The 11,934-nt window shown below is 40.1% G+C and overlaps 1 protein-coding gene across 1 annotated transcript in view; it reads left to right on the top strand.

Annotated features, from left to right (window-relative positions):
• Nucleotides 1-7,980, top strand: part of USP13 (ubiquitin specific peptidase 13) — a 164,015-nt gene extending 156,035 nt beyond the window's left edge. Inside the window, exons 20-21 of the mRNA XM_007948269.2 lie at nucleotides 1,690-1,774; nucleotides 7,887-7,980. Coding sequence (XP_007946460.1) covers nucleotides 1,690-1,774; nucleotides 7,887-7,980 — 179 coding nt within the window. The remainder of the gene's footprint in view (nucleotides 1-1,689; nucleotides 1,775-7,886) is intronic.
• Nucleotides 7,981-11,934: the final 3,954 nt, after the last annotated feature.

The raw sequence follows: 11,934 nt of genomic DNA, 5'->3' as shown, positions 1-11,934 counted from the left end.
TAGCTGTCTTCCTAATCTCTTGGGCTAACCAAGTGAGTGCCTCCAGTGGGACATCTATTTGTTGAAACATCTCAGTGGGTATTCTGTCAATTCCCAGAGCCTTGTTCTTCACCAATTCCTTCAGTGCAGCTTCGACGTCTTCCTTCAGTACCGTTGGTTCTTGATCATATGCCACCTCCTGAAATGGATGAAGATCAACCATTTCTCTTTGGTACAGTGATTCCATGTATTCCTTCCATCTTCTTTTGATGTTTCCTGCATCATTCAATATTTTGCCCATAGAATCTTTCAGTATTGCAACTCGAGACTTAATTTTTTTCCTTAGTTCTTCCAGCTTGAGAAATGCTGAGTGTGTTCTTCTGTTTTGGTTTTCTAACTCCAGGTCTTTGCACATTTCATTATAGAATTGGCTTTGTCTACTCGAGCTGCTCTTTGAACTCTTCTGTTCAGCTCTTTTATTTTGCCATTTCTTCCATTTGCTTTAGCTACTCTCTGCTCAAGGACAAGTTTCAGAATCTATTCTGACATCCATTTTGGTCTTTTTTTTTTTTTTTTTCCTTTCATTTTGGTCTTTTCTTCTTGTTTATATTGGTAAACATGCTTAATTTTAAGTAGAAGACTAAGATTTATGGTAAATTATTTTTCTTTATTTTTATGATACTGAGTATACACATGAGTTATTTTTAAGCAAAGAAGGGGAGAAATGCCTGTGGGGGTTTAATGACATTTTAGGATGTTTTAAGCCACTTTATGTTGTATTGGTCTAGGATTGGCTGGGAAATTGGAAATGAAATTCACTCACATGGATTCAAAATTGACTTGATGCCAGTAAGTTTGGTGTTTGGTTTACTGCATTTGATGGCAGGAGATGCTTGTTAGAGGACAGACATTGGTTTTACCTTCTAAGGGGCTGTGTATCTCCTTATACAGAAATTATGAAGCTTGAATTTTAGTCCCCCTTCATCAGTGATTGTGGAGAAGTCAGAAATCTTTTGTAAAGCAATAACCCTTTCCATGAATGGTAATAGCTATCTGCTTGCTTTCTCATAATCTTGATGTTGGTACGTAGTTTAGACTGAATTGCTCATCTCAACCTTACACATCCGTGTGAAGTGGGTGGATTTCTCATTGTCATGAAGAAACAGGCTCATTGTCATGAAGAAACATCACACTCCTTAGAAGTGTTAGAGCTAGGACTACTCTTTTAGATCCTTGACTTTTCCACTATACTGGGCTGTGTTTTTATGAGTCTCCACCCAGATAGCGCCTCGAGGTGGTGGAAATGATGAATGCACTCAGCTGCTGACTGAAAGGTTGGAGGTTCAAGTCCACTCAGAGGCACCTTAGAAGAAAGGCCTGGTGATCTGCTTCTGAAAAATAAATCAAAACTTTGGGGGCACAGTTCTACTTTTGATGAATCACAGTTGACTCCACAGCACCTTTTTTTTTTTTTTAAACACTTCAATAGTTGCTGTCCTGTTTCGATATCATGAGCTGAATTTTCGGGTTGAATTTGGTGAAACTTTGGTTGTATGTGTGTGTTGTCAGCATATTAAGGTAAGTGAACTTTGTTTTTTACAGCTAAACATTGCAAGCAGATTACACTATTTTTGGTTTTAAATTCTAGTCAGAAGCGCTCTTGATTTCTAGAAATGCTGCCTTGTAACTGTGTTGTTTCCTTTTTCATAGCATATGAATTATTTGCATTCATCAGTCACATGGGAACATCAACAATGAGTGGCCATTATGTTTGCCATATCAAAAAGGAAGGAAGGTGAGTTTTTTAAGGAGGTAAATGATATCAGTACTTTATTGAGCACCCATATGTGCCGCACACTTCTACTAGGTGCTTCACATGTTATCTCATTTGACTCTCACAGTGGTCTTGTAGGGCGTTCTCTTAACAGTTTTAAACATAGCCAGATACCCCAAGGGAGTGGGTCACTGGGCTCATGGGCTTGGGATCATGGTCATGGGAAACATCAAATTCAATTGGCTTAACATACTACACAAAAACATTGTTCTACATCCTATTTTGGTGAGTAACAACTGGGGTCTTAAAAGTTTACAAAGGGCTATCTAAGATGTTACAAGTGGTCTCTCCTCATCTGGAGTAAAGAAGAGTGAAGAAAACCAAAGACATGTGGAAACAATTAGTTCAAGGGACTAGTGGACCATGCGAACCTCAGCCAACATGCATGACCCTGAGACCAGTACAACTAGATGGTGCCTAGCTACCACTGTCAGCCACTCAGAAAGCAGTCAAAAATAGGAGATCCTGGATAGAATGGAGGAAAAATGTGGAAAAACTCAAAATCATAAAAAAAAAGACCAGGTTTACTGTTTTGATAGAGATTAGTGAAACCCCCGAGACTATGGTCCCTAATCACCCTTTGAACCTGGAATTGAACTCACTCCAAAGGCTTCCTGCCAAACAATAGACAGGCATATAAGGTAAACATTTACACGAGGTAGGTACATGCCCTAGAACAGTCACCCATGGGAGATCAGAAGGGCAGTATTTACAACAGGAGAAAGCTAAGAAGGCAGAAATGCATAGGAAAGAAGGACACAAGGAAAACCACAGGGAGAAAATGGGAAGAGAGATGTTACATTATGGGGATTGTAATCAATGTCATGAAACAAAATGTGTATGAACTGCTGTGTGGAAAATGAATTTGCTTTGTAAACTTTCACCCAAATCACAGTTAAAAACAAAACAAAAAAATGTTTTACACATCAGGACACTGAGGATCAGAGAGGCTGAATAACTTGACCTTAGTTAGGAAGTAGTTGTGTCAGAACTGATATTCAAAGCCATCCTTACCACACCAAGGTGACATCCCAGAGTAAACATGCAGCCTGCAACAGTATGTCATATATGGAACTTCTATATAATTGCCAGACTTAACTAAAAGAAAGCAAAGCAAAATAAAACAAAAATAGGATGTCCAAGTTAAATTTAGGTTCAGATGAACAATGAATAATTTTTTTAGTATAACTGTGTCTCAAATATTGTGTATTCTAAATTTCATGGGTCATAAAAATAACCAATGTCTATATTTTAATATGGAGCTCTGGTGGTATGGTGCCTAAGGCACTTGACTGCTAACCAGTAGGCTGGTGGTTCAAGCCCACCAGCTACTCCTCAGAAGGAAGGTTGGGCAATCTACTTCTGTAGTGATAACTGCCTCAGAAACCCAAGGAGGGGTCTCTGTCAGGTCTGACTTGATGGCACATAACAACAACATATTTTAATATATTTCTCTTTGTTTTATTGTTTTCATTAGGGGAGGGTATGTATAAGCGTCTTAGGCTGGGTTCTGTAGAGGAGCAAAACCAAAATCTGTATATAACCCAATCCACTGCCTTTGAGTTGGACCCGATTCATAGCAACCCCTCCTTGGGTTTCTGAGGCGGTATCACTATGGAAGTAGATTGCCCAACCTTCCTCTCTCTCTCTATCTATACATGTGTGTGTGTATATGTATATATATATGTGTATGCATATGTATATACACATATATGTATGTGTATGTATGTATATGCATGTGTGTGTGTGTGTGTGTATGTATGTATGTGTGAAAAAACCAAATTCACTGCCGTTGAATCAAATCCAACTCATAGCAACCCTTTCTTGGGAGTCCGAGGCAGTATCTCTACGGAAGTAGATTGCTCAGTCTTCCTTCTGAGGAGTAGCTGGTGGATTTGAACCACCAGCCTTCCACTTACCAGTCACATGCCTTGGGCACAACACCACCAGAGCTCCCATGTATGTGTATATATATATAGAGAGAGGGAGGCAGACAGACAGAGAGAGATGCGGGGAGATGTATTTCAAGGAAATGGTTCATGCAGTTGTTGTTTAGTGCCATTGAGTCATTTCCGACTCATAGCAACCCCATGCACAGCAGAATGAACACCACATGCAGTTGTGGAGGCTGGCAAATCCCAAATTCATGGGTCAGGCATTGGGCTGGAAGCTTCTCCTGACTCATGTGGTTGCAGGGGTTAATGAACCCAAAACATGCAGATCAAATGGCAGGCTGTTAGGTCACTGGGCTGTAGGACCTGGGGAATCCCCAAATTTATAGGTCAGGTGACATGCTTCTGGCTCACATCCCAAAAACCAGAGGTCAGATGATGATGAGTTGGATGTAGGAGTGACAGAGATTTGCCAGAACATCCATATCTATTGAATGAATGCTACACCTCCAAGAAAATTCCCCTTGTATCAGATTACAAACTGGAGGATAATTATATAATACTGAGAATCATGGCCTAGCCATTATGACACATAACATTAACCATCACAGTTCATCCCTTGTCAGCATGACAACTGTGCCCATCTCCTTAAATTACACATAATCTCTAAATAAAGACAAGTATACAGTCATACTTGCGCCTAACATTATACAAATAACGTGTACAGCTGAAAATGCACTAGCCCCACTTATATCTTATATTTCATAAGTAATGGGATAAGGGAGGGAAGAAAACAAATGTTCATCTCTCTCCCTCTCTCTCTTTCAGACAAACACAGACACAATAAAACAAAAAATAACAATTTACAGTACTTGTTTCTGCATCTGGTCATGTGGTTGTAACTGGTATTTAGAGCTACCTTCTTCTATCACTCATTCGGTATTCCCTTTAGTCTCAGCAAGCACCTCAGCTGGTTGTGGTTCTTTGCCTAGTGAGATGACCTCAGCTTTCATTCCTGATGGGTCTGGGCCATTAATAGTCATGTCAGGATTGGGTTGCTGTAGTTGCCCATTGTCTTTAATCACAGGCATGATAGTATCAAAAGATATCCTAAGGGATCTCTTGTATTTCAGACAAACTCTCCTTTACCTTCATTATGTTATATCAATACAATTTCCCCTTGGTAATTAGGATCAGTCATACCAGCCAGTATGGTAATTCCCTTCTTTGCCTGTTGATGAGAAGTCCAAAGTGGCTGCGTATCACTCTTAACTTTTAGTTCAATGGAATCAGTGTTGTGTCTCCAGATGGGAGCATTCCTTCCTTTGGAACAAAGACCCCTAGATCCACAGAGCATAGGGTTACAGGGACAGGAAGCAAAAATTTTATGAGTGCATCACTGAGGGGAGTAGTGAGTGGTGTCAATCCCATTTCATCTCTTGATTCTTGGACCTGTGAATCCTGGCTAGGGGAGAAACAACACCATGTATTTGATGCTGGTTTAGAGCATATACAACCTGTTGGAGAACATTGCCCCAACCCTGGAAAAGATTTCTACCTAGCTAGTGCCATAATTCTGTTTTTACAAGGCTTTTCCATCATTCTGTGAAGCCAGCTCCTTTAGTATGATGGGAAACATGATAAGACCAGGAATGCCATGAGTATGGGCCCATTGCCACACTTCATTTGCTATGAAATGAGTCCTTGATCTGAGGTAATGTTGTGTGGGATACCATGATGGTAGATGAGGCATTCTGTAAGTCCACAGATGGTAGTTTTGGCAGAAGCTTTGAGTACATGGAAGGCAAGTCTGTATCCAGGGTATCTTTCTCAGTAAGAACAAAACGATGGCCTTTACGTGGTGGAAGCAGTCCAGTGTAATTAACCTACTACATCATTGCTGGTTGATTGCCCCAAGGAATGGTGCCATATCAGGGACTCACTGGTGTTCTCTGCTGCTGGCAGATAGGGCACTCAGCAGTGGCTGTAGCCTGGTCAGCTTTGGTGAGTAGAAGTCCACATTGCTCAGCCCATCATAACCTCTATCATTACATAGCCATTTTGTTCATGAGCCTATTGGGCAATGGTGGGTGTGCCCAGGGAAAGAATATGACTGGTTTCCATAGAACACATCATCCTGTCCACTTGATTGTTAAAATCCTCCTCTCCTGAGGTTACTCTTTGGTGAGCATTCACATGAGACACAAGTATCTTCACTTCTTTGGCCCCTTCAGAGAGATCTGTTCACATACTTGTTTCCCATAACTCCTTGTCAGAAATTTTCCTGTCATGTTCCTTCCAGGTCCCTGACCATCCAGCCAAACCATCGGCCACAGCTTATGAATCAGTATACAAATGCACATCTGTCCCATATCTCCTTCCAAGCAAAGCAAACAGCCATGTGCACTGCTTGAAGCTCTGCCCATTGGGAAGATTTCCTTTACCACCGTTCTTCAGAGAGGTCCCAGGCTGCAGTGTTGTTGCTGTCTACTTTTGAGTGGTAGCTGTGTATCACACAGAACCATCTGTAAAGCAAGCAGGCACAAGTTTTCTCATCCTCAGTCAACTGATCTTAAGGGACTCCCTCCCCATGAGGCTATAGGTACCAGCTGGAAGAGGGAGATAATGTGATAGGATTGGAGACCATGGACATTTGGGCCACTTCCTCATGCAACTTACTTGTGCCTTCAGGTCCTGGTTGAGCCTGATCTCTTATATACCATTTTCATTTGATGATAGAGTGCTGTTGTGTATGTCTGACTTAATGACTCTGTGGGTCAGATAGTACTCAGTTCATGATGGACAGCTTAGGATACATGGTGACTTTGTGGCTCATGGTGAAGGCCTAGTTAGAACATAACAAAAACAATACATGTATGTATGTATGTATATGCATACACCCACTCCTCACTTACTGACATGGTTAGGTTCCAAAGACCAAGTTGTTGTGTGAAAATCAGCATTATATGAAAATGGAGAATGACCACGTTGGTCACACAATAGAGGATGACTACATTCCCACATAACTGTCAAATTACATCCTTACATAACTGCCAAAAAACTCAGACTCCAGGCCTGGCCAAGTTGACACATAACCTTAACTATCACAGCCAGCATGACTCTTGCTTCACACATCAGTGTTTGTTAATGCCAGATGTATGTTGTTAATACACAAAGTAGTTGGATAGTAGATCTTTTACTCTCATCAAAAATGAGAAATGTTGGGTAACGATGAGATAGTTGGTAAGTGAGGAGTAGGTGTATAAATAAACATAAATGTTCAAGGTTTTTTAAACTACCAAGTATGCAGAGTACATATAATTTTGTAACTTGATTTTTCCTACTTAATATTATAATTATTTTCTCATTTCACCAAATTACTTTTGAAAACATTTCAATACCTTTGCAGTAGTTCACTATATGGATATTATATCTGTTTATTAGCTAATCTTATAGCTAAGACTAAAATAAACATTGTTGTACATAATTCTTTGACTTAATTTCTAGGGCTGTCTGTGGATTTCTACAAAGAAAATTTGGGATCAAAGGGTTTAAAGGTGTTTGGAGGCTTCTTATACATTTTAGCAACTTTTTTTTTTTTTTTTTTTTTTTGAGATTTTTATTGTGATTTGTGTGAAAGTTTACAGAGCAAGTTCATTTTCCGTACAGAAGTTCATACACATTTCATTTCATGACATTGACTGAAATTCCCCACAATGTAGCAGCTGTCTTTCCACTTCCTCTGTAGTTACCTCTTCCCTGTGTCCTTCTCTCCCATGGACTCCCACTCCCCCCAGCTATCTCCTGGTGCAAACAGTGCCCTTCTGTTCTCCCATGATGGATTTCTCCAAGTAGTGTATCTAGCTGTTGTAAATGTTCATCCTTTATGCCTATCTATTGTTTGGCTGCAAGCCACAGGAGCGTGTTCAATTCCAGACCTGAAGGGTAACTAGGGGCCATAGTCTTGGGGGTAACTATTTATTGATTGAGTTTTAGAATCAAAAAACAGTTGTGATTTTTCCACCATCATACTGTTCCTTTTTATACAACAAATGTGAGTTTGCTCATCTTAAAGTATCTTGATTGTTATAACAACTGTGCTCATATTATACAGTAACTTTCTTCTGCAAAATTTCTTGGAACTGACTTAAATCCATCACATTTCTGTGTTTTGTTTTCAGATGGGTGATCTACAACGACCACAAAGTTTGTGCCTCAGAAAGACCCCCAAAAGACCTGGGCTACATGTACTTTTACCGCAGGATACCAAGCTAAACCTCACATACACAAGTCGGCGAGAGAAGCCATACGCCTTTTTAATTTGCCAAAAAAGGGGGGGAAAAAAAAGAAGTTGGGACAGCCAGATATGAAGGAATACATGGGGTATTTATAGTTTATGTAAAGAGCACGATCATTTGACAACTTCTGAAATAGAACTGGGAAGAAATTTCTATTAGTGATGAGACACTACTGTAGATAGTTTCTCTTTTTATAAATATTCAAGGAGAGGAGGATTTAAAAAAAAAAAAAAAGAAAAGAATCCATATTGCTGGTGGGGGTCTGCCTCCAGCATATCACAAATGGAAATGTGCCACCAGTCCTCTCTGTCGCTTTGTGGGCCATTGGTAGTGGCCTCCAGAGAAACCAGTTAATGTGGCCGGTGGTGTGGCCTCACTTACAGTCAACAAAAAGCCTACTTGTGTTTCAGATAAAAAAAAGTCAGTCACTGGGCTAGGCTTTCTTTGGGACATAATTTTTTTTTTTCATTACACACAATAATTTCTGACCTGTCCATGTATAGTAAAAGCATCAGCAGTGAAAGATATTTTTAATTTAAATCATATTAAAATTCATAATACGATTGTGTGAATGTGTGTACGAATGAAAAAGAGAGTGTGGGACCTTTATAGTCAACTAGAAAATCTGTGATGGGTTGGTTTGTAAAGGCTAAAACAGTTGGTATTAAGTGTATCTGGGAAAAGCAAGAAAATATTTTAAAGTTTAACTCAGGAATAGTTTTAAAAAATTAGTTTCCCACTTAGATTTAAGGAGTTTTAAAAAAAGGGCTGAGTTACCCCTGTAAGTGGTGTGAAGAAGTCACTTAGTTTGTGACACGTGGTTGTGTAACACCAGATGCTCACAGCAGCACAGTGTCGTACTTTGCCAAAGGTAGCTAAATTCTCTGTTTCTTAGCAACCCTGTTCGCAAAAGGTAGAATGTTCGCTTTTGGTTATAAAACAGCTGATTTCTTCTTACCATCACACATGACACCTTTCTGGAATCATGTTAGGTGCCCCAAATTTGTCAATCATTTTCCTGTCCCTGACCTCTTTGCTGCCTCCATTTCTGTGTTTTGTGGGGCCAGAGTCTTATCTGTGCCCTTCCCTGTTGTATCATCTGACTTGCCTTCATTGTTGATCTGCTGTGATCCCCAGTGGGATCTTGGGCACTTTAAGATGCAAAGAGACTTTATATGGCATTATGGAAGACCATTCTTTTTCATTTTGATGTTTCAATATGTTAGTTGTAACCTGAGATTAGATCAGATTTCAAATGTGATTTTTTTAAAAAAAGTGGAACTATAGCATCCTCTGATTTTCCTATTGCTCTGTTCCAAATTCCAGAGTCTCTTGAGTTTCTATTTCAGATTATTCAGTCAAATGAGAAAAGGACTGCTTAACATGTATTTGGTTGAAAGACTCTTTCTAGAAGACTGTAGGAAAATAAAGTAGAACTAGTTGTGTGAAATAAAGCACAGTGGATCATGAGTTGTGCACAATCAGGATTCTTGTTTTGATTGGGGCCTTTGTCTCACAGGCGACCAGTTAGGCCATGTGAGTGAGGGATGTGGAACCCTGGCCTGTGGCCTGGAGAGCTGGGTGCTGCCCTGACTGGCTATGGACCTTGGGCAAGTCTCTTGAGTTCTCTGTGCCTCACTTTCCTCATCAGTAAAACGGTGTGTTGACACCTTCCCTCTCTCTGTGACCGGGCTGTGAGGATACAGCGAGCAATTTGATATGATGGAACTTTAAAGAGCAGAAGGTGGTGTGCCGTGGTGGGTCCTAGTAGAGTCTACTCCCTCCCTTCTCTCATCTGATGTTTTCTTTACTTTGGGAACAAATGAGAGTTGGCAGAAGGAGGGAGCTCATGGTGCAGTAATCCTCTACTAAATTATGCCCCCTGGTGTCACGTCACCTTCTAGCACTGACTGAGATATCCTAGAGTAGCCCCACTTTGTTGACCCGAGCCCTTGATTCCTGTAAACCAAGCCCCCACACTAAACAGCCTTATAAAAAAACCAGGGCCCTTAGGGCTGAGTATCATAGAATAATGGCTCCAAGCATGCATCAAAAATGACTTGTTTTCAATGGTGTTACAAAGTGAAGCCCTTTTGTTTGGGGAAATGAGGGGTTTGGGAATTGGGAATGAAATATGGATAAAAGATAGCATGTGTATTTTGAGCAAAATAAAAAATTTATAATGAAACTTCACAAAATGAATGATGTAAAATCAGCCTTTAAAATTATATGCTATAAATTCTTTAATGTCCTGAAGTAGAAAAAAAAAGAAATTTGCCCTTTTGACATCTAACCTACTGTAAAGTGCAATGCAGCTGCCTTTTTTTTTCTGCCTCACAAAACCAAGGGCTATTTCTACAAGGCAAAGTTTTGTATATGTGCTATTCTTTCTTTCAGATTGAGAGTTGAGAAAAACTGGAGCAAATAATGTTTTTTTTTTTTTTTTTTTTTGCTTAAAAATGTATTTATACATATATCTTAATATATATGACAGGTTTCCTGGGAATAAAAGTCTGGAATATACTGCTTAATTTTACACATGTATGTAGACAAAATTATTTGTGGCTATAAATGGGAATAATGTGGATTGTATCAACTGACTATCAGCCTGTGGGGAGTCCTCTGCTTGAGGTGTGGGGATCTGACTATAAAGTCCTCACTGTGTGTGGGTGTATGTGTGACAGAGAGTGCTCTCCTCCTGTAAATATTTTTTGATACCCATTTGTGTAGAACTCCAATGAATGTGTCTTTGAAGAATGTAATGTATCAAAGATGTATTTTGTCAATTGATCTAAATGCCCATGTAACTATCATCATCTGAGGTTCAGTTTGGTTCAGATTGGAATTTTCCTTTAAAGGAAAAAAAAAAAAAAGTATGCAGAAAGGACTATGGGAAGAAGCATGTTTCCATGTCGTTTTGGGGACATCACGATTGCCTCAGAATTTTGAAATCAACTAGGCTGTCTTCTCCCACTACAAGAGAACGTGCCTGCCGTCCCCCACTGCTCACTCTGGGCTGTAGAAGTCCAGGGCGAGGAGCTCGGGCCTGTCACTCCCAGCATCGTTTGTTCCCTTTACCTGACCTGGAGCCTTACCTGCAGCTCAGGATGAGAGCACCTGGCTTTGTATCCCAACTCTGCCTCTAAGTATAGGGGGGCCGAGTCTTTTACTTTAGCACAAGGGGGCTGGACCAGATGAGCTCTGAAGTCCCTTCCTGCCCTAATATTCTAGGCTATTTTCATTTTTGTGTGGTTGCAACTAAGAAGTTCTGGTGGCGTAGTGCCTAAGGCATTTCACTGCTAATGAGAAGGTTGGTGGTTCAAACTTGCCAGTCACTCCGTGGAAGAAAGATTGGGAAATATAGTTCTGTAAAGATTTACTGCCTCGGATACCCAAAGGGGGTCGCTATGAGTTGGAATTGATTAGATGGCCATGAGTTTTTTTTTTTAATAGTTGCAACTGGGGTCAGGCATATGCAATGTGAAGGAATCAGAGGTTTAGATAGTATCTTTTTGGTTTATTATAGCCTGTGTACCCCAACTGAGGGCCTTGTCATTTTTAGTGTCCCCACTCACGTTTCTGTTTCTGCTCCACTTATTTCTACTTTGGTAATGATCCCATTATTTTTATACTCTTGAAACTCAGTTTTCCAGTCTGTGAGGTACTTTTCTACCATCCCCCTTGAGATTAAAAAAAAAAAAAATTCAAAATAACACCCTCTCCCCAGAAAAACATCAGAAGTACTGTCAGCTAAATCTGTAACATATCAAAAATATTTTGTATTATAATTCAGTTATAGCTATGCGCCCCAAATAAATGCTGACAAAGTTGTCAGTGAACAGAAAGGAGGTCTCTTCCATCTTGTAGGCATCACTTGCTATGTCATATCATCAGCACAGACCATCTGTGGGGAGATGACAGGTGTCAGGGG

The sequence above is a fragment of the Orycteropus afer genome, unplaced genomic scaffold (assembly GCF_000298275.1).
Source record: "Orycteropus afer afer isolate SDZICR_OR568_19922 unplaced genomic scaffold, OryAfe1.0 scaffold00210, whole genome shotgun sequence".
Lineage (NCBI taxonomy): Eukaryota > Metazoa > Chordata > Mammalia > Tubulidentata > Orycteropodidae > Orycteropus > Orycteropus afer.
Note: the sequence above shows the minus strand (reverse complement) of the source record. Positions and strands in the feature narration are given on the sequence as shown.